The 23,714-nt window shown below is 40.3% G+C and overlaps 1 protein-coding gene across 2 annotated transcripts; it reads right to left on the bottom strand.

Annotated features, from left to right (window-relative positions):
- Nucleotides 1–268: 268 nt before the first annotated feature.
- On the bottom strand, nucleotides 269–22,673 carry LOC146387024 (receptor tyrosine-protein kinase erbB-3-like). Of its 2 annotated transcripts, XM_084928336.1 has the most exons (29): nucleotides 18,247–22,673; nucleotides 11,617–11,774; nucleotides 11,067–11,253; nucleotides 10,543–10,668; nucleotides 9,425–9,490; nucleotides 9,072–9,190; nucleotides 8,818–8,959; nucleotides 8,501–8,614; nucleotides 8,285–8,408; nucleotides 8,083–8,156; nucleotides 7,876–7,966; nucleotides 7,722–7,739; nucleotides 5,949–6,160; nucleotides 5,723–5,855; nucleotides 5,150–5,243; nucleotides 4,819–4,973; nucleotides 4,686–4,739; nucleotides 4,457–4,598; nucleotides 4,262–4,375; nucleotides 4,070–4,168; nucleotides 3,653–3,838; nucleotides 3,376–3,531; nucleotides 3,115–3,190; nucleotides 2,842–2,988; nucleotides 2,396–2,493; nucleotides 2,045–2,233; nucleotides 1,878–1,946; nucleotides 1,486–1,747; nucleotides 269–1,322 (listed from the first exon to the last, which is right to left on the bottom strand). In XM_084928336.1, the coding sequence occupies exons 1-29, from the start codon at nucleotides 18,332–18,334 to the stop codon at nucleotides 574–576; spliced, it is 4,242 nt and encodes a 1,413-aa protein (XP_084784462.1). In that variant the 5' UTR covers nucleotides 18,335–22,673; the 3' UTR covers nucleotides 269–573. The 2 variants fall into 2 exon arrangements, with proteins under 2 accessions (XP_084784462.1, XP_084784463.1); XM_084928337.1 differs by lacking the exon at nucleotides 7,722–7,739.
- Between the last annotated feature and the right edge of the window lie 1,041 nt (nucleotides 22,674–23,714).

The raw sequence follows: 23,714 nt of genomic DNA, 5'->3' as shown, positions 1-23,714 counted from the left end.
ATGATAACTGTGGGGTTGTTTTTTTTTTGCTTCTAGCACCTTTTACAGGGTGTAACTGACTTCTCCCCCAGTTGTAGCTGAGAACAATGAAACATTAATAATTATATTTCCCCTGTGGGAGCATTTACCACTTGAGCAAATGTCTATAGCTCAGCCAAGGATATTTGTTAATCTGTAATTAGATGTGCGCCCTTTGACAGGTTGCACACTTTGCATCATTATACAGTTCACCAGCTCATTTAAAATAAAAATGTTGCAGTTCCATACCAAGTATTCAAAATATTTTTATTGAGTAAACATCTTTAAATGATTCTTCAAATGATATTGTCACAATTTCTTACCTGAAATCTCTTTATTTACAATGTAAACACAAAAATATAGCTTGTATCACATAATAAAAACAATTTTGGTGTATAACAAAGGACAAAGCTGCAAAATAGTCACGTGTTGTTTGGGGTTTTTTGTACATTTTGTTACATGCTACATCTTTAACGTGGCTTTTGGTTGCTTTTCTCATTTCAGATCCTTCATGACTGTGTTTGAGAGGGAAGTCCATGAGATTTAAAATGTTCTTCATGTCGGCACAGCACTGGGCTTAAGAAACATCCTGCTGTGCCAGTATCCTGGATTGTCGAAAGATCTGTCACCGACAGCAGGCTCCGTGACCCTGACTCCGGCCCGCACAGACTGGTGTTGCTCTCTGCGCCCCACTGTCCCATTTTCCTCCCTCTGTAAGTTTTGATACACCGCACCATCTCCGCCAGGTGGTGGGGCAGAAAAGCAGTCCATATCCTCGTATTCATCCGCCTCTGTCCCCTCTACATTCAGCTCTTTCTTGTCTTGAAGAGCCTGTCGTAGCTTTGGCTGCCTGTTTGTGTAATGATAGTTATCGTCCTCCACGTATTCATCCTCCTCCTCTTCCACCTTGCTGCTCATCCTCACAGGAGCTGGAGGAGGAGGAGGGTCACGTACTGGCGGACCTTCCAGCTTTTCGCCGCCTCTGATGTCCATGTATTCATACGCAACTTCACTGGAACCCTGCTGCTCAGAGTCAGAGTTGTCCTTGCTCCTGGTGTAGCTTCCCCTGACCTCCACCGACACAGCGGTGTCACATGAGGACGCTGTCACGTGTGATGACATTGAAGAGGTTCGTTTCTTGTTCGGCTTCAGCCACTGGCTGCCTTGCCTGAGTGATACAGGCGTTAAACACACCTGCTTGTTCATGTACTCGTATTCTTCATCATATGGGTCGTCCAGGAGCTCTGATGAACGAGACTTTCCCATCCTCCCAGGAGCAGCTCGCGATGAGAAAAGCAACGTATCTGAAAGAAACAGATAACAGTAAACAACAAAGACTAGCTAAACTGGGGCTATAAAGACAAAGTATTTTAAACAGCTGGCTTAGTACAGCTAATCTTCTAGGGCTGCTGCTCATTTCCAAGCGGTAACTGTTAGTGTGTTGTAAATTAACAGTTATGGTATCACCTCTCTCCGGGCTCCCTCCAGGAAGCACATATCCGTTTTGATCTTCTTCTTCCATCTCTGGTGAGGGAGTCTCAGGTGGCCCGCCGGACATGCTGTCTCTCTGAGACACATAAGCGCTGTCCTCACGATGACGTCTTCTTTTCAGGCTCCCTGCTAAGGGGAAGTCCTCACCCATCTCCATCTCCATTCCAGTGCCGCAGCCTTCCGAGCTCTCGGACACAGTACGGGCAGAATTTAGCCGAGAGCGTGACTGCCACATCGCCTACCCAACAAAACACAATCAGAACTCTATTGGCAAATTGGTAACAGCAGAAATCTTCAGTGGACTCGTTCTGGTCATGTGTATAAACACTATGAATTGGTTTAACACCACAAAAGTCTCTTTTATCTACCTGTGTATGGTTGTCAACACCTGAGGTCATGGGCAGGTATCCAGTTCCGCTGGATGGATTAAGAATCACCTGTTATAAGAAAAGACAGACAGTAAATGGATGATATCACACACACACACACACACACACATGCACATTCAAGTTAAGAGGAAAGTGGTATGCCCTACTTTGTGAGTGTCCATCCTAGAGTAACGATTGAGACTTTTTGCCATGTAGTAGTTGGCTGGAGACAAGTCATCTTCTTTCTCATCTGCCAACGGGTCCTCAAGGTTGACATCTACATCATCCAAGTCATCCAGGTCTGCACTTCGTTGGACGGGTTCATCTGGGGATGAGTCCTGTTGGCTACAGTCCTCCTGACCAAACAAGGCAAATCATATATATATATATATATATATATATATATATATATATATATATATATATATATATATATATATATATATATATATATAAGCAAACTACACATAGCTTTAACTGAAGCTCCACTTTACTGTACTGTGATGAAGCTGTCTTACTTTGATCACCAAGTAGCGAGGTGGGTCTCTGGCCATTCTGGTAAATTCACTCGCCAGCTCCTTGAATGTTGGACGGACATTCTCATCAATCATCCAACCTGGAGAGTCATAAAAGGGCATCGGAACCAATTACAAAATGAAGAATTGACAGCCTACTTAATACTCGGCGGCTTTCAGTCATTTTCATATTTATTTTAATGTCAGGTTAAAATGTGCAAATTAGTTTTAACATTTTATTCATATGTCACGCCTAATGGACGTGGCAGATAAAAAAATCAGAGGTTTATGAACCAAATCATCTTCTGAGCTCTATGAATTTATACTAAACTTAATGGCACACAGACATTTCAGTCCAACATATTTTTTTTGCAATCCCTCAGTCCACGCCACTGGTATTTGCACTACTGGTTGCACATGAAAATGAGAAATACTAGTGAGGTACTCACACTTAACCATGACCATATAGACATCTATGGTGCAAATTTGAGGCTGGGGCAAACGCTCGCCCTTTTCCAGCAGATCGGGAACCTCCTGTGGTCGCATCGTTGAATACGGCTCTGCTCCATAAGACATCATTTCCCATATTGTCACACCTAAAGCAGGGTGAGGAATTTAGTGTGGCCTGCATTTACACTTCTCCTATACTGACTCTGAAATTTGCGTACTTTAATACGTGAGTATGAAACAATCTGGCGCTGGTAAAGCGCTTTAAAACTCACCATAACTCCAAACATCGCTCTGATGAGTGTATCTGCGAAACAAGATGCTCTCCAGGGCCATCCACCTGATTGGTGTCTAAGATTGTAAACAGAAAAGTTCTCTCTTGGTTACTTGAGTAAAAACAGCAGAACAAGCAGTCAAGTCATTGAAAGAAAACAGCATAATGTTTTAAGGTGTGCAAGGTATTTAAGACTGTTTAAAGAAGTGTGACCAGATGTCACGTTTTCTGCTAAAAAACAAAAACAAAAAACAAAACAGACCTTGGGCTCGTTGCAATAGTACTTCTTGTCATCAGAGTAGAGCAGGTCTGCAATGCCATAGTCTGAAACCTGGGCAGTGAAATTATCATTCAGGAGTACATTTCTGGCAGCCAGATTCCTGTGAACCATCCTGTTCTCTTCCAGGTAATTCATACCCTGACAGGAGAGCAACAATGGTGGTGAAGTACTTGGAGGAATAAACCAAACTGTATACATATATATATAAAAAAAAAGTTTGACATCAAACAAAAAATATTAAGCATTTTTTCTTCCATACCTTTGCAATTTGAACACACCAGTTGAGCAGCCTCTGTGGGCTGAGCTTGCCCTTATTTTTCTTTACATGTCCCAGCAGCGAGCCTTGCCTGTTGAGCGGGGTAACAAGCTGCAGGCTGTCACCGGGACAGATACCCAGGGTCCTGACAACGTTAATGTGGTTCAGACTTGCCATCGTCCTCATGTGCTGTAGCAACCGAATAAGTAGATCATTAGGGATTTCATTTAGTGTCAACAATCACCGAGATTTATGGTATTAAAGGAGGTGCTCCACAACAAAAAATCTGTATAATCCATACTTTCAGTGTCAAATGCTCATCGCCTAGAAGCCTGGCATGTGGTTCTGCATAGGCAGTGAGTGATTGGTTCTGAAAATATATCTCTTTAGCACATTTCTTCTTTTTGTTATGTTTCTTACATCGGTCACTTCAGAGAATTTCCGACGACCACTGCGGTCATCAATCGTCTTAATGGCCACAGGAAGCTTCACTGTGTCGCCTTCAGGAATCCAAACGCCCTGTGAGGTGCAGAGAGACAGATTCATAATTTGTTAAATAGAAAGTCAAATGCACAAGAGGAGCATTTTATAGGAGTCTGTCTCTTCAAGTACCTTATGGACTGATCCAAACACTCCATTACCCAGCAGCCTGATCTTACGCAGCTCTGTAGGTTTAAGGGTCCGAGCTTCATATTTTGTCCCTTTATCTTCCAGGGGCTCAAAACTCTGCAGGCACACAGGGGCATGCATTATGACAAACCCAAAACAAGCACAGCGGCACAGTAACACTCGAATACAGATACTGACTTCGCTATTCATCATGTATCTTCTCATGGCGCGCTTGCGACGAATAGCGAGACTTCGGCGGTAGAGAATACTTAGCACGAAAATGGAGAAGGAAGCAAAGATGAGGGCAATCACTCCCAGTACGATAGCCGTGGTCATTTGCCTAAAGGCAAAGGGGCACAGTGTCAGCTCTTAATACTTGAATGTCAAAATTACATACAGCATATATCAGAATGAGAGGAGAACTTACCCTGAAATGTACCTAGATGATATTGTACAGTCCCCGATTCCTGGACCGGTGCACCTAAAAACAATAAACACAGGGGATCAGTTTGAAGAAGCAAATTGTGTGTGTCTAACTACATCATTCCACTTGTACTTACCTCTGGGTACAGTTGCTGTGGCAAGGTTTACAGTTGCCCTCCTTGTCTGGATATTTAAAGATGGTTCCCTCCTGCCCCATAACACCCTCAGGACACATGGAGACACAGTGTGGCCCATCCTTCAGGCTGGCACAAGCTAGACATTTGTTTGCTCCCTGCAGACAAAAAAAAAGGGTAAATAAAAGCAGAAAGGTTTTTGCAAGAGTTGAAGGTGAGCGGCATTATGGTATACAGCCATTTTTTGTAAGGCCGCTAGGTGGCAGTAGAAGCCTTATGCCAGTTCTTTTCTTCTTTTTTTTTTTTCCTTCTAGAAGTTTTAAGTCAAACATACCGGGCCTGTGCACGTCTCCTTCCCCTCCTGGACCTTACACTCAGGGTGACAGAGCAGACACTCCCCTGACTTAGTAGCAAACTCCCTCTGCTTCCTGCAATCGAGGCATAAACCCAGTTTCTATTCAAGTTCAAAGACTTACAGCAGACATTAGTCACATCTTAGGGCCAATGCTCAGGATTTTCCTTAACAATGTATAGACCTATACACAGTAATCCCTCTTAATCTTCACTTATAACACACTAGAAGTGGGCGGCAATGCCTTTGAATCAGTTACTTGATTTGTCTCCCCTGCTGATTTGTGCACAGAGAGCGTGGTGGATACGATTAAGCATGTACTTTATCTGTATTTGCACATAATCCAGCAATGTGGCACTTCAAACATTGTGCGAGTATTTGTGCTTTAAAATGTAAATTCTGTTTAAAACTATCAGAAAATATCAATTCTCTAAATCACTGCTTGTTTCTTTAATACCACTCCTTGTCATTCACTCTCTAACAAACTGCATACATGTTATACCTTTAAAGCTTTATATTAATAATCGCTTTATACGTCATTTTGTGAATACTGACCCAGTTAAGAACATGCAGTCTGGTACACAGGTTCCTCCCCTGCTGTATTTCTTACAGCTGACACACTGGTCTGGGCCTGGACCCCAGCAGCCATCAGAGGAGCACAGCGGGTGACACACATGCTTTTCTTTAACTAAGGACGCAACCAAAACAGAAACGATGTTATGAGCACAGCCATTGTTTACAATCACGTCTTGCAAGTTTTAAATGGTCCGCCCCCACTCACCACATTCATCCTTCTTTTGGTTGTCGGTGACGTCTAAGAGCTTTGAACGTTTCTGTGGACGGGAGCCTAAAAGCAGTGTCCAGTTGACAGTATCATGATAGCAGAGATTCTTGTTTCCTTTAATGTACACAGCACCATCATTTATGTTTTGCAGCGAGCGCAACCCCAGCGAGGTCAGAGAATTGATCTTAACCACCATGAGTGCATAGCTCCTGTAGAACAGCAGGAAGTAAATAAAGGTCAGAAAGTGGATGAAAATGTTCCAATTTTGTTTAAAATGCCACAAAATGTGCCACAAAGTGAATATTTCTTTTAGGTTTAGCAATTTTCAAGAACATGATTTCAGACATTATTTTTTAAGGTTTACAAACATAATTAAGCATGCACTTTAGCTGTATTTGCACAAAATCCAGCAGTGTGGCACTTTGTGTTTCTTGTTGTTCTTCCTGATCACATTTAATGATGTAATATAATCTTTCACAGTGTGTTTTCTTCGAGAAGTTTGTCACCATCAGAGATGAGCATTAACCTGTTACTTGTAACGCGTTACTGTAATCTGATTACTTTTTTCAAGTAACGAGTAAGGTAAGGGATTACTATTGCAAAAACGGTAATTAGATTACCGTTACTTTCCTGTAGGAACGCTGCACGCTACCCTACTCCTGCTTTACAGGTGAAAATAGAGCAACAGGACCGCTGAGTCTTTGATTTTATTTATTTTCTGCTGTGTTTTACTTGCATCTATTTGAAAGACTGAGTGTAAACACAAAAAAAATATTTTATTTTATGTGCTGGAATGTGCAGAAAATAGGTTTAAATGTTAAACTAATTTCTTCAAGTCAGAGAATGTTGCATATAATTTAATTTTTGCTTGATGCATAAAGTTAAAAGATTAAAACTGATAAAACAAGTTAAAAAAAAAGAGACTTTTCCATTTGATTACATTTTGTATGATGGATTATGCAGAAAAAGTAGAATTGGGCTGAAAGAGCTATTGCTTTATCACCTATTCAGGTTGTAAATCGTGTTTTTAAAAGTAACTAAGTAACTAAGTAATTAAATACTTTTGAAAATAAGTAATCAGTAAAGTAACGGGATTACTTTTTTGGGGAAGTAATCAGTAATTAGTTACTGATTACTTTTTTCAAGTAACTTGACCAACACTGGTCACCATCTATTCATTTTGATACCTTTTAGACAAAATATGAATTCAGTGATTCGGTGTCTGAATGTCATGTTTTTCAAATTGCATAACCCATGTACTTACAAAGACAAACAGCCAACAAACATATTCATGTTTAATCTTCAGTATTTTCATGCATCATGTAGTATGTAGTATGGAAATACTATAACAAAACTGATACTGCGGTATCAATTTTGTAGAATCTACTTTGGTAAATTCTTTAGTTATATGTGAACTCATTAAAGCTGAGAAGGCGGTTTGTTTTTAATGCGTTAGTGCTTTTGGTTTCAAACGGGATTTAAACCCAGGTAAAAGTACTCTGATGTACCCCATCTTGCTTTCCTCTCATTTACTGAATCTTGAGACCAGTCTGAAAAGAGCTTTTTCTTTGTCAAATTGATGTCAAAAACATGCTGCCTCTCCCAGCTTTAAAAAGTTGTGCCCATGGCCAGCTTAACCAAACAATCCCAGTGCTGAATTACCCCTGAAAAAATCATACTGAAAAATACCAACACCACTGATTTGGACAGAACATTTGTAGGCTCTAAGAGGAGATAGAGAGATGTGAGCATGTGAAATCTTTACTGTACCTTTTACTAATCACTCCTCTAAACAGGATAACAAGATAGGATAAAAATTAGAAATAACAAAGAAAATAAAAAACAAAATGACATTTATATTCCAGGAAATACTCTGTCTGCATAACAATGCAGAAAAGACAAAAACAAAAAAACAGTTTCTCACTTGTAAAGTTTTCTTCCCTGAATTGTTTGGAGGTTGGAGAAGACTGACAGGTCAGACATGCTTGCAGGCCACGACTGGATGTTGAGGAAGTCTGAAAGCAGAGAGATTGTTTTTCAGAAGCCTCAACCAGACTGCAAATGGCATTAAATAACATAAAAAGATAAAAGCAGTCTAAAAAAAAAGCACAACCCCACAACATACACACACCTGTAATCTCCTCCACCGTGTTGAAGATTTTTAGTTTTTCTGGATCAAGGGGTGGTACGTTGTTGTAGGCATCACTGAGCAAAAATGAAATAAATAAGTAAAAGGAAAAGCATGTTGCAAAAACGTCAAAAAAGTGCAGGTTGATCTAGAGAATATTTTTTTAAAATATTTGCTGCGTTTTATGAAAGAAAGTTTTTTTTACCCTTCTATTCCCGTCACCAGGAAGTTAAGACTTCCCTGGATCTTAGTGCAGTTTATGAAACTTTCTATGTTGCGAGCATCGACTGTTTCACTGTTTGAATCAGTCCAGCTTGTGCCATGGCAAACTGGGAAAAAAAAGATGAGAAGGAAACAGTTAATAACAGTAAAGCTGTAAGGTATCTGTAGAGAGAGCTTGAGTTCGATCTGCATGAAATACCTTTAGGGCAGAGGCCTTTACAGGGCTCACATGTTTTCACACCATTTTTCTCCACTTCCATTTTATTAGATGGGCAGTTGCTCACACATGAACTGCCATCCACCACAAAGTTTTCTATTAAAAAAAACAGAAAACACATGAGAATAAATGCATAAATGATCGTCAGTGACTGCGTTAAACCTTCAGTAAACACCGTGAAGAAAGCTGAACAGCGCAGTCATAACAATGAATAAAAATATATAAAAACAGCACTCTTACAGGAAGAAACTATGTATAAATTCTGAGTTTATGTGAATATTGTCATGTGTGGGACTCACTGGGGCATTGGGTCACACAAATAGAGCCGTACTGGTACTTGGCATTGGGGTTGGGCTCCATTCTATATGTAAGCTTGTTGTAGATCACAGTTTGTGGGCACTGAGGCACGCAGGAGCCAGAGTTGTTGAAGTTCCTGCAGGCCTGCAAAATGCAATTTATAACAGAGGAACATTTTATTTTTACATCTGCGTTTTCTGTACTGCAACATGTGAAAATATCTTATCATTAAAGCCTGTGGAAGACTTGGACTCACAAAGCAGTCTGTATCCTTGGGCCCAGTGCAACCTCCAGCACACTCAACGTGGCAGCACTCGCTCGGGTTTCTACCAAAGCAGCGGCCACTACACTGAGGGGCGCACACGGTCTTTGTCACTGTAAGAGAGTCGACGCTTGTAAAAACCTGGCGTGAAACTAAAACTGTACCGTAGATGCATATTAAACTTTTAACTTTGAAGTTACGTATATTATTAACAATGTGCAATACAAGATGTAAATGAACAACTCTGGCAGCCATGACTCATATGTGAGACATCTCAAAGGCATCACAAGGTAACCAGTGCGTGGAAAATCAAGACATTAAAGATAAAGGTGCTTGATATCACTCACAGATCTGGCATGTGTCATTTCCTGGACCCCAGCATGGCACATCTCCACAGGCTTTGTGACAAGGCTCTGAGATAAAAAAAAAAAAAACTCTTATTAGTTTCCGCATTTTAAGGCAAAACCAGAACAAAAGTCTTAAATTAAAGGAAAAGTTCAGATTTTGTTCTTTGTTTTAAATCCAAAGTTCAGCAGAAGCAAAAAATGAAACCTCACAAGTTACAAGATGCAACTTGCAGCACTGAAAAATGAAGCCTGCAGTTCCTCTAATGGCCAGTTGAGGGTGAATCCAAGTGGGAGTTAACCCCAATAAGACATTCAAATTAAAATGTTTCGCCAGCGTAAACATGTTTACAGACTTAAACAAAAAATGGTTTCTGTCTTTAGAACTAATTTGACCTTCTGTGCTTATTTTTTTAAATGACTCACATGTTTAAATTGTTTTAAGGCTTTGAAGTTTGAGACCAGGGGCTTCTAGACCACCACGTGTCTGCTACGTGTCACCTCAGATGGTCCACTTTACCATGTTTGTCGGGTTTGCACCTTTTAAGGAGGTTTTTGGGTGTTTTCTGTGTGGTTAATTGCATCATTTTGTGGAGTGAAATTCTACTATTTTATTTGTATGTTAGTACAATTAGCAGGTATTTGTGTCTGGGTAATGCAATGCATCAGTCTATGGATGCACATTAACATTAAGCTTGCTAGTATTAGCTTAAGATTCCAACCTGTGGGCTCAAACGGATTCACTTCTGGCTCCTAAAAACAAGACGCAGACTGTCTAATGCTTTCACAAACCAGTGGATGAAGTCGTGGTGACTACGTCCATCTATTATATGCACTCCAAAGAGTGGATCTTTTTAAGTTACCTATGTTTTTTGCTCCAATTTTCCTCGACAGTGATTTCTCCTCCTTTCACTGAGATTTGGCCGAGAGGCAGTAAAACAGAAAGTGAAATAAGCACTGAAAAGACTGGAAAAACAACTACCTCTTTCAGTTTAAAGTTCCATGTTTACCTTTGCTGAATTTCTGTTGAACAGTTTTATAGTGAAACGGAAATCTGAACCGATCCTTAAACATACCTGGTGCTCATATTTATGTGTGTAGTTACAACCCAGTGCACTCACTTTCAGGCCCATTGTCCTCTATCACAATTTGGGCTGTTCCATCCTTCACTATGTCCAGCCAGTTCACCTGCGGGGCGTAGCTCAGATACTTATTCTGGATGATCTTCACTCCTCCCCTGAGGATCTCTGTAGAAGGTACACATAGGTGTAAATGGGGCAGTACAATTAGGAAAGCAAGCCAGAACAGGCCTGTGACTCATCCTAACAAACTCTGCCATTCTCTGTTTACTACACAGCAAACGTATCATGTGCTGGAGCTCATGTTACACTGGCAGTTGAGCGGTTGAGCACATGGTACATTCCAGGGACTTCATATCACTCCTACACACAAGCACACACACGGGCACAAACACACACACTGCTGCGTTTCAACAACCGGTATTCTAAAGGTGTGGCTGAACTGTGTAGGTGTGGGAGCTCCAACAGTAAGAGTGCCACATCCAACTTGACCTCTTATCTGCTCCAATCCAGCCTCCCACATGTTAAACACACTCTATACATCAAATGAGTGACTCTCTGTGTACCTGTGAGGTGAGTCAGGCCCAGTTCTTGAAGGCCATGCTCCCCATCCCTCTGATAGTTGACCATGACAGCCAAGGCATACTGGTCCTCATACAGTGTGCTGCCTCTGATGATGCGCAGGTGGTGCAGTGGGAGGCGGCTGAACTCATTGATAGCAAAAAGGATGTACCCTGTCACCTCCTTGATAGACTGCGAGGCAAAAGAAAAGAACAAGGAAGAGAAAAATGCAGTTTGTCAATTCTTCTGCTCAATCAAATTGTTATCAGGGTCACAAATCAGCAGGGGCGTGTTTGCTTACTGAGTTAGTCACTGTGACTCCAGAGGCATGACTAGCACAAAAGGAGGGGGGGCATAAATGAGCTCATTCTGGATTTGAGACAAAATCCATTACAGAGAGCAATCAAACACAACATGTTTTGACTTTCTCTGTTCACCTGGGCGAAAGAAAATGGTTGATTCACATCCTTACTCATCTTGTCAGTGACACATTTGCAGTGAAAGCGGTAGTCAAACTCTCTCTTGGTTTGTTGTTCGTAATGTTTGCAACCTCACCTCCAGAAAGCTGAAGTCTCTGGTGTGGTCCATCATGGTGATCTCGAGGTTGCCCATCACAATGTCGCAGTTATTGTACCTCGTCTTCATCAAGTTGTACTGGATCTCTGAATTTCCCGTCGTGCTCAGAAAGTTCTTGGTGCCGTCACAAACAGTCACTGCGAAAAGCAAAGGTTCTTAGATTTAAAAAAAAAAAAAGTTTTTTCAGAAAAACATGTGTCCTCATTTCAAATAACCAGAAGAGTTGGGAATGACAGTAAACGCTGTAATAATTCATTAATCATCTGATTTTTAAAAAGCTATCTGTGTCAGTATACAGCGAGCCATTTTCCACAACATCCAACACACTGCATTACCTAGTTTATCATGTTCAGTTTCAACAGTTTAATTGATGAACTAAAAATAAACACTTTCCATTCACGTTAGCACAGCAGAGAGATGTTCTGTCAATTAAAGAAACATATTTAGAAATGTGGCTGTTTGTGTGGCTGTGGAGATCACTCTGGGGTGGCTTTGGGCTGTCTCCTCACTGTGTTGGTGTGTTTGACTCTAGCCTATAGGTTTACATAGCTAACTGGTGTGTGTATGTGTCAGAGAGTTTCAAGTGAAATTGTTTGATACATTACTTTTCTTGGGTAATGACCTCAACACTGGTTACAGTCTTAAAATAAGCCCAAAAAAACTGACTTATGAAACAGTAGTGCCAGCGCTGCGCGCCACTACCTTCAGATAGACCAAACTGGCTCCTATCAGAAAAGAAAGTGGAAGTCTTTAGTTTGACAAACAGATGCCACACACTTGGTGGAAACTTTTTTTTATATCTATATCTATGCATCTGTCCACATTTTTCTGACTTGATTTTAAAGATGAACTTGCAAGTTTCTGACCTGTTTTTAAACAATAAACAAACCCACAGAGGCCATCCATCCATGTTTAATTTATAAAACACGTCAAATGTATGCTTACTTTTAACAGGATAAACTTGAATTAGTTAACACAAAGCAGTGGTTGCTGGATCTTCTAATAAGACTCATGAGAAATTATTTATGATTGAAATTATACTCTTTGTATTTTTCAACATTTCGGGTTAATTTCATGCCTTACAAATATATAAATATAAACAAATGTGTCTGTGTTTAAAAAACAAAAACCCCCCCCAAAAAAACCCAATAAGCATTCTAAGTGATCCCAAACTCAGGAGCAGTACTCTACATTTCATGCACCGTGTGAGTATCTTATTGTCCTGAGTACATTATTTACTCAGTTGGGATAAAGTGGGTAAAACTGCTAAACATCACTGGTGATTGAGCAATTATATCACAACACAAATAATCCCACAGAAGTTCTAATGAATCATTAATGAGTCAACAGCATAATTCCTTACAAAGTGTGCTTTATGCCGCTTACTACACACCACTGTGTTTGGTGCGCTCAATATGAATAAATGTACTGTAACAGTTTGAAACAAGCTAAGGATTGTGCAGAGCATGCGCTTCTTTCCAATAAAAATACAAAGCCTTGTTTATGGTCTGTGGGACTTTAGCCATTTAGCATCACTCGAAGGCTGCTTTGCTATTCAAATGTTAGACGGGAGAGAAGCTGCTGAGAGAAAATGGAAGAACGGGAACGCGGACGGTGAACAGAGCGTGGCTACTGATGTGAAACTCATAGAAAAGCAATACTTTGCACAGACATATGCTTATGTACGATATGTCGTCTTTATGCACATCCAACTTACAGTTAGATCATACAATTATCTTTTAAACAATAGAGTGCTTCCAGTAACTTGGTTTGCTTTCCTACAACCTGAATCAACACCTTTGGGATGACCTGTAAGCCCAGCTTTAATAACTAACAGCACTCCCTATTACCTTCACTACATCTTGTGTGGTTGAAAGATGAGAAATTGCGCTACAACAATGATGTAAAATCTCATTAAAAAAAACTTTAAAAGCAATGTCCACATGCTCATGGTCGCAATGTATCAATCACATGCATTTCCTGCCAGTTAAGCCATTTTAGATCAAGAGAGAGGATTCTTGCCTCTTGTATTAAGTGATACTTATTAAAGTTAGACACCTGTTATTTTTAGGATGAAGAAAAAGCAGCCTTTGTGATCCCGAGGCAAGTGAAAGTCTTTGTAGGATACATTTACTTACAGTTTATGCCAAATTAACTATCAGCAGTTCGTGCTTGCAGCGTACTGGATATATGGACGACTATCCCAGGATTACTTTGTACTGAAACAAACTTACAGTAAAAGCAGAACAACAGGATCAACAAGGGCATAAAAAGACTAATGATTATTAACCTCACAGCAAAGGAACGCTGCGCAGGTCAAAGTGTGTGTGCGTGTGTGTACTTGTGTGATACAATGTTGCAAAGAGCATGTCATAAAGTCCCGATAAGGATTGCTTTACTGTGTTTTTGAGAGCACCATCTTCAAAAAAACCCTAGCTCTGGACTAAAAATATGAAACGACTCAAATCAGAAAAATACGCTGCATGATGTTTAGCCATCATGTGTGCGTTTGCTTTTAACAGTTATTTTTAGATATCCTGCTCAGAAGCTCCTGTCACCAGTGCAATATAACAGAAACGACGAGTATTTGTTTATCCTGCTTTCCAGAAAATGATGTCTTACTCATAACACCTGCAAACTGTCCAGGACAGTTCACCGCCGTTCTAGGATGACAGCAGAAGCAGCATCTTGTGCTCAGCTTAAACACATAATGGTGAAGTGACATGAAACTCTGCAGATATTAGACATAAAGATGTGATTGCTCACCGTGCAGTCACTCTTAGCTTGTGCAAACAGTTGTAAAATGTTCTCTTGGGCTCATGAGGAGCTTTGTTAAGTCTTGGAGAATAGCCCTGATTATGTGATCAGGGTTTACTCGGCTTGGACTGACAAAACACTTTAACAGGAAGCCTATGTTTCAAATTGGGGGTGAGAGTGAAGTTCACAAAAATAAAATCTGTGAAGGTTTACGTCACCGTTTTCTGCTGTCATCCCAGTAATGTGGAGGTTAACTGGCCTTGACAATTTAGCAGTCACACAGCAGATTTGAAAGTGTGGGAAAGTTGGAAGTTTTCACACACTAGTCTAGGATTGAAGTTGTAGTTCTGTGGTTATCATGTGAAGATAATGCCAAACAAAAGTCTATAAGTCTGTATTTTGCAACAAGTGAAAAAAAACCTGTTCTACTTTTATTTCCTCTTGAGGTCTTTCCTTTTCATATTTTGCTTTGCTTTTTTTACACATTGGATTTTCAACTTTTAACTTATTTGGAAATGTTTGCTAATTAAAATCCAAATAATTGAAAGCGCACGCACAGCTCACAGGTCAAATTCTTTGTCTGCCCTACCCTGTGAGGTGCACAGTGCTATCAGTGGTTGACAATGTCTGAATTGCCTGTTGGGAAATACTTGCCAACACCTCTACACATATAGTCCACAACCTTCTACCCAGTAACTTATATAGAGCATGCATAAGCACAGCCCTCTAGAAAGGGAAAAACCGGTGTGTACGCATGCAGGACTGTATGTGACAAAGTGTGTCTGTCATACAGGAGGTGCACAAAGTTGCAGCTGTGGGAGCTGAAAATCTCAACAAGCTGAGTGGGTTTTTCCTCTGTCAAAGGAGGACTTTCAGTGTTGGCAGATGGATGATGGAGAGAGAAAAAAAGAATGGGGTGGAGGGTTTAGAGTCAATGCACACACATTGACACACACAAACACAATGGCCCCATTTTGAAAGAGTGCAAAACAAGTGTCGTACTGTATCAAGATGTGCACCCAAACCTCTCTCTGTCCAAAGCCGACACTTTGCTTTTTGTTTGTCACCCCAACTCTTTACAAACACTGCGGTATGTCAGCCTTCCTACTTAAATCCATCACTAACGAGCATGCATGAATTGTGAACTCACTTCAGCGTGTTGTCATTGTCCTGACAGGTAACCTAACACACGATGAAAATGCAGCACGGATCGGGTTTAGCTGTTATTTTCATTTGTCTGTTACCAAGGATTCAGTATTTGAAAAGAAAAGAGACAGCGAAAGAAAAGAATAGAGGGAGGAGGAGATAAACAAGCCCAATAAAAGCAGCTGAGACGATGAGGTAAACAGAAACTTGGCACAGGACGTACAGAGATTGCTGCATAACTCACAAGTGAACGTGCACACGCGTGCACACGCGTGCGCACGCGAACGCAAACACAGGCACCTGAGCAACTCGCGAGGTATTGACTAGGCACAGATTGTGTGTAAATGAATTGGAAGACTCTTTATGTGCTCCACAAAGCATTGCTGAACACACCAAGACAGAGGGTTGCTTAACATCGCACTCTGGCAACAGGAGCAACAGCATATTTGCAATTTTTAAAAGGTTCTTGTTTTTCTTTTTAAAATACTTTTTTTTTCTCCTAATATTAAAGGAAAACCCCTCTCTGATACACCTGAGAGACTGTTTTGCAAAGGTTGTGATATTCAGAGTAGAAAATTCCTTGTTTTTCTTCTTGGCACAACAACTGCATCCAAAAATGCAAGTACTACAACTTGGCTGCAGCAGTACAGTTCACCTAGAGTGTGCTTTATGTAACGCTGTCTTTTAAGTTTTGTGCTCAAAGGAGTGTGTGAACAGCATTTCATTTGCTTTACTGTAGAAAGCGACTTTGATGTTTCATATAAAAAAGACACAAAGAAAGCAGCCAACAAACCACAGGCCAGTGTTATGATTAGTTTCTCTATTATTTAATATATTAATGATGGCATGTGTTTAATAACCAGGTCAAAAGGAATGAAGCTGTGCATTAGTGGTCCTCTTCAAGAGGTTTAGAGTCATTTCCCGCACTTTCATGAGTTGTTTTTTTTGGGAAGTGGTGATGACTACACAGTAAGTCACTGAACAGCACCTGCCAAGCATTGTTTTTTTTTCAGACACTGAGAAGAGACACACCTGGAAATTCACCTGTAAAAGTTGGCAAAAGCAATAACACAAAGTCAAAGTTCACAGCGTTCCTTCAGGACTCAAATCAAAACTCAAACATATCAGAATGCCTAGTGGTGACAGAGTGCATTTGTAACAGATCTAAAGAGACCACTGCAGACCATTCAGATCATCTGATTAGGATCTCCTGACTGTACCATGCTCTTACTTTACAATCAGAGGTGATCATGTATTGAGGTTGTAGCGCCCAAACTCTGGAACAGCCTTCTTCAGCACTGAATCAGTGGTTTGCTTTAAACAACTCCCGAAAACTAATTTTTATAAGCCATCTTTCCCTTAATGTTTCCCCCAATATTCTGGGGCCATAGTTTTCATTGGGGCTGTCAAACATAAGGTCTGGGGGCCAGAATCGACCTAGCGAAGACTGAAATCTGGCCCACTGGACAGCTTTAGAAAATGTAAGAGAGTGCACAGATTTTGATCTTTTAATTGTGTTTTCCCAAGTTTTATGGCTTTTCCTATCAATTAAGACTGCCTACCTCCATGCCCTTCTATACTACATCAAAGTTCCTGTTTTTCAACTATTAGTGAGTCCACTAGATTTACAAAACTTACTATATTTTATAAATGCAGGTCAGTCTCTGCATTTAACTTTGTTCTTTACACATTTATCATGTTGTTTCACTGATCGGGCCCACTTCAGAGCAAAGTGGGCTGTATGTGACCCGCGACGTAAACTGAGTCTGACATTGCTGGTTTAGGTCTTTTTGCGTGGGTGGAAGTTTATATGTTGGAATGAATGTGTGTCCCTGTGGTTGAATATGTGGTTAATATGTTGAAACGTGTACATCTTTAATGTGCAGCTTCTATAATTTCAAACTCTGAAGCACTTTGAAACTTTGTGTTTAGAAAAGTGCCACACAAATAAAGTTCTTATTATTATCACTCAAGCACGGCAAACAACTAAAAGTTTCATGTATGTAAGCACTTTAAGTCTATGCTACCTTTACTTCCCATACACCTATATGACGTTTAATGCTTATGTGTTACTCTGAGAGCTGATCAATCGATTAATTATGTGGTAATAAAAGTGTAATTATTCTTGAAGAGAACATCTGTTGAAATTTTATAATACAAATGATCAAACTATTAAACAGATGAGGGGAATAAAAACCCTGACAGATGATTCACTAATGAAAATAATGACTAGTTGCCCTATATGAACCCACACATTAAGAAATGATCAGTTTCAGTGTGATGTCCCTTATACATTAGGCTAAACTATGCCAAGAGCAAGCAGTGAACCAGCACTCATGTTTTTTCTACTTCACACCACAAACTGTTGCCATCCATGTAAAGTTTGGGCACTTTTATTTTGCGATATTTTACTTAATAGCCACTGCAACTGCGGAACTATTAAAGAAATGCACATTTGGCTGTCAGTAAGGCAGAGAGGCTGGGCCACTCTGTCACAAACATGATAAAGCATATCGAGCCGTGGGAGAGGTGCAGGTGACTCACAGCAAACAAGTATGCAGAACAGGTTCTGCATATGAGGTCTGTGAGGACAGGTGATTACCTCTAACTAAGGTGGAAGTGAGAGGGGGTATTCATCGTTCCTCTCCCAGGCTAATGATAAAAATAAACGTGTGTGAATATGTGTGTGCGGGTGTTTATGCCCACCTCCTTGAGTCTGAGCGCAGCAGAGCTGGAGTACACACGGCAGCAGGACGTAGAGCACCTGCTGCACCTTCTTCACAAAGACCTTCATTCTTAGTCAAATCTCCAGGCTGGCGTCGAATCAAATAAACATCACCATCGTATTTATAGAGAAGAAATGTGTCCTTGAATCTTCCCAAATCCCCTCGTTGCTTCCGAGTCTGACCACTACTCGGCTGTCGTTTTCTTAATCCTCTGCTTCACCTTGTTCTAGTCCTCACGAACAGAAGGAGTACATCCAGTTAGAAAAACAAAACAAAATCTGTTTGTGTTTTCGCTACATTTGTCACAACCTTACTAGTTGACCGCTCGGGTTTGTGTGGAGAAGAGTCACTACATCGCGGTGATTGGAGCGCACCGCAGAGCCAATCAGTAGTGCAAGCGGCTGTTTTCCTCTAGCACTGATTTTTGTGGGCGGGAGCAAAACGCGCAACAAACAATAGCATAAAAGAAAGCCAGTAGAAACATCGAAAACAACTTGAAAAATGCGTTCACACCTTTGCTCCTATGTCCAGTTGGAAACTGTATTAAAAACGCGTGTTGCCTTCAGAAAACAGTTTCCCTCTCTGTACGTGAGGCCGATTGATCCACAGTTCTGTTGTCTACAGTTCAGTAATAATAATAATATTGGTGTGAATTAAAAATGACAATAAAATAGCAACAAAAGTGTGCCACAATAGTGGTTCTGGGCCATTTTCTTCCTACTGTTTGTCAACATGTGATGAATATTTCATGAAGACGTTTTTTGTTGATGGTGTGTGCGTGTATCTGTTATCATAATTTGTGAAATGATTAAATGTAGCTAGACTTTGAGTGAGTAAATTCCCCAACATTATTCAGGCAAACAAGTCTGTGTTGTTGTTTTTATCATTCATTAAATCATCATGTAAAATTCAGCCCTTATTTATCCGTCTTGTTTTCTTGTGCGTGTAAATAGCTTTATTATTACAGTCAGCGCATGCAAGTCACTCCCTCCCATTATTGTCCTTTGCTACAGAAAACAACAACAAACACTTAAATTGACCTCTTCAGTTTTTTCTCTGCTTCTTTGCACGTTCCACATATGATCTGATGGCATGTTTCTTACATCTGTTTTCTTGATAACAGGACTTTGACCTCCTCAAAGTCTGAAAATGTACGATTGCTTTTTTTTTTTTTATTGCTGCATCATATCATTGCTCCTGCGTGATTTTACAGTTGTACTTGGGACTCCTTGCAAAGTTTGTTATTTGCTTGTATAACAAAGGCAGTTTTTGAATAGTTTCAGTACAGGAGAGTAAGTCAAACTGCACGTTTAAACCAAACTAATGTGAGGTTTTGTAACAAAAAACATATCTGTTGTCATGTTGTTTATCTTCACGCAAACACCGTGTACCAGTTACAGTGGATGAGCGAGCTGAACAGCTCTGTGGAAACTGGCTCTGCCTGAACCTCCAGTTCATGTCATGCACACACGGCCATACAAAATAACTTCAGTGGAAAACAAAGACTGACACACTGATTGCATAAATCTGATTGATGCAAGTTTGTTTTTTCTTCATATGTATAACCTCTCTCTCTCCCCCTGCCTAAAGGTAAGAAGGAAACTCAAAAACAAATGGTTAATGTTTTACCAATGACAGGAATCATTATCAAAAGCATTTCCTTCATTTTTCTCCTCACAGAAGCTGCCTGCTTAGGAACAGAAGTTCAGAGAAACATTAAACGACTTTAACATCTTTAATGGAACCTGATGCTCAAATTAACACTCTACTCTCAGGCTGTTTTACCAAAGAAAAACCTCAGAAAACTACTGAAGTGTAACTGAAGTATGTTGGTGCTTCAGGGTAAAGCTGAGAGTAGTGAAAGTAAATGGACTCATTTTGCACCTGATGCAAACCATGAAAAAGTGCATTAAACTGTTTTGTACACACTAAAATGTTCAGCTCCTAAATATGCACCTTTTCCATATGTCAATATTTGTCTTTATCTTCCTTTTGCTAAACTGTCAAATTCAATGAAACCTAGTCTGTTAAATATGTAAATCTCGTTACTCCCTCATGTGTCATGTGAAAAAGAAAGGCTTCCCCGGACTCTTCTGTCGGAAATAGGAGCGATCAGACACTCTTGATTATTGGCCAGTGTGATCACATCTTGTAAAAGCAGGAGGTTTGGCAGCAAATTCAACCCAAGGTCAGACTGTGCAATGTTCAGACAAGTCAAGTTGAGTCAGTTTACTTATAAGCACATTTAAAACCAACATAGGTTGACCAAAGTGCTGTAAACCTATACGGAATAAACTAGAGCAGGAAAATACAGAAAAATTGAAGAACAAGAAAAACAACAAAAAGAAAAGTGTCAAAACGCAGTCACATTTAAATGGTCTCCTCCTGTGCTTTACTCTGCTTCCTTGATCAGCCGACCTTAAAGATCTATTCAGGAATATGCATAGTTAAAAGTTCAGAAAGGTACGAGGGTGCAAGGAACCCAAGAGCCACGTCTCAAACTCAGAGACTCAAGACTCAGCTAGCATGTTAGATATTAAAATTCATGAAACTACAGTTAGACATGGGCTGAGAGGTTGTTTGGAAAGGTTGCTAGGATAAAGAACATGGCAGCAGGGCTCGGGTTAGCATCAAGTTGCATCTAAATCAACCACAAGACTTCTCAAACAACATCCCTTTGGAGTGAAGATGTTTGGGCATAATACACAGTGCTCTGTTTGGCAAAAACCACAGGATCAGCACAAACACCTCATACCAAGAGTCAAGCACAGTGGTGGAGAGGTGATGATTTAGGCTTGTTTTGCAGCCACAGGACCTGGACACTTTGCAGTCATTGAGTCCACCATGAACTCCATGAACTCCCATGTGTATCAAAGTATTTTAGAGTCCAGTGAGGCTGTCTAACATGTAAATCACACAACAGGACAATGATTGCAAGGACAGTAATAAATCTACAACAGAATGCCTGAAAAGAAGGGAGCGGTGCATAAATGAATGCCTGCAAACCTCAATGGACTGAAAATTTAAATTAAAAAAAAAAGAAGAAGGCTGAAATTCCTCTACGACAAAACGAGACCCTGATAACAGAAAACAGTTACTTCAACTTATGGCTGCTGAAGGTAGCCCTACAAACGGTGGACTCATTAGGTGCACTTTGTTTTTGTACTTCCTTTTTCACATGACAGTATATTTCTCCTTTCACTGCAGATTTAGGAATTATTCCATATGTTTTGTGATGTATGAGTTATGTACATATATCTATTTCTGAGGAGTCCAGCTGCAGCACACTTGACAAGCGTTAATCTAAGTAGCTCTTGCTGGCTCAAGCATGTGTTTAAAGAGTAGCAATAGTCTGATTTAGAGGAAATGAACGCACTTATGACCATCTCTATTTCTTTTGGATAAGATTGAACCGATCTTGCTGAGTTGCCTGAGATGAACAATTAAAATCATGTCAGCTACTGCATGTTGTTCAGCAGGGGTGTCTCAGAGGTTAAATAAACCTTTAAATTTCTAATGAATTTGATTAATGCTTTGGGACCTCTTTGACCGAACAGATATCATTGTGGAACAGTGTCCTCTCCTGGTTGGAGCCTGTCACAGCAAGACATTTGTCACGTGGACATAGAGGCAGGTGTAACAGTGAAGTGTAGTGAAGTGGAGGAGTTGAAATACCTGTGGTCAGCAATCCAAGATAATGGACAGTGCACAAGACAGGTGAGTGCAGAATGAGAAGAGAGTGCAGGCAGGGTGGAGTAGGCTGGAGACGACTGTCAGGGGTGATTTGTGACAGAAGAATAGCAGCAAGAGAGGAAGTAGTTTACAAGGTGGTAGTGATACCTGCTGCCATGTACGGTTTACAGACGGTGATACTGAGAAAAGGACTGAAAGCTGAGTTGAAGATGATAAGATTTTTACTAGGAGTGACCATAATGGACAGGATTGGAACATCAGAGGGACAGGTCAGGTTGAGCAGCTTGGAAACAAAGTCAGAGACGGGGATTGTGGATGTACTGGACAAAGCATGTTGACTATGAAGCTGCCAGAGAAGAAAATCAGAATCAGAATCCGTTATTGATACCTACGGGAAATTATTTTGGTTACAGTGCTCCAGTATAAACAGTAACTGTAAATGCCGGCAAAGCCACTTTACTTTGCGCTTTTATTTTGAAGAGTACCTTAGCACTTCCTCTTTTATTGTGGCAGACTTCCTGTTCTGTTCTCGGTGAGGCGACGCAAACACGTTGCTTCAGAGTGAGTAAAAGCGTTTGTTTTTTGAGGGTACTCATGCAAAACTATGTGTTTTATGTGTCTGTCACATGCTATAGCTTTGAAAGTTTACTCAATGTGGTTGAATTCGTTTTTTATTGTATATGCATGTCATTTGTTTGTGGTGTGGAAAGACTGGCTAAGAGATGTGCATGGAGGAGGTTGGCTAGCTGATTCAGCATGATTAGCACCCTTGGAAGCAGAAAGAGGTTGGTTTAATGATGCAAATGATTGTTTATGTATTTAAGAGACAGAAAGGTTGTCGTTAATTCATTTTATTAAATGCTGTAACATAAATAGTTTAAAAACTATTGATTTATGTCAATGTCACTATTTGAGTTAATCAAAATAATTTTCTATAGTAAAATGTGAACATTTCTGCACTTTCTACTTGAATGTTTAATGGTATTTGTTTGTGCATCTTTATAGTTTTCACGGTGCCATATTGTCGGTGGTTTAAAGAGGAGAGAATAAAGTTGTATCAGTCGAAGCTCTCTGCGTCACGAGTGGTAATTCCAAGTGGGCAGCTACAGTAACAAAGACAGACAATACACTAAGTAAGAAATAGACACAATATATATATATATATATATATATATATATATATATATATATAAGTCACTTATTGATAAATAGCTGAATAAGAAAAAGAGCGCGTGCAAAAAGGGTGTAGCTATTGCAGTATACAGTGTGTTAAGTGGATGGTTTGTACAGGCAGATGGCCACAGGCAGACGTGATTTCCTGTGTCATTCAGTGGTGCTTTTTGGTAATCTCAGTCTCTCACTGAATGTGCTCCTGTAGCTGATCAGCATGTCATGGAGTGGGTGGGAGGTATTATCTAACATTGTCTTTATTTTGGACAACATCCACCTCTCCGACACCACCTTAAGGGAGTCCAGCTCCATCCCCACAATATTACTGGCCTTACGGATCAGTTTATTGAGTCTGTTGGCATCTGCGACCCTCAGCCTGCTCCCCCATCATGCAACACACAACAGACTCGTAGAAAATCTTTAGCATTGTCCGGCAGATGTTCAAAAGAGAGAGGCAACTCTGGCCCTTCCTGTAAAGTGCTGTGGTGTTTTTAGCCCAGTCCAGTTTATTGTCAGTGTATACTCAGAGGTATTTATAGTCCTCCACAATGTCAACATTGACCCCCTGGATTGAAACAGGGGTCA

Source organism: Perissodus microlepis, chromosome 5 (genome assembly GCF_051167445.1).
Source record: "Perissodus microlepis isolate ML-2025 ecotype Zambia chromosome 5, ASM5116744v1, whole genome shotgun sequence".
NCBI classification, from domain to species: Eukaryota; Metazoa; Chordata; class Actinopteri; order Cichliformes; family Cichlidae; genus Perissodus; species Perissodus microlepis.
The sequence above is the reverse complement of the archived record's forward strand: the minus strand, read 5'-3'. Positions and strand labels throughout refer to the sequence as shown.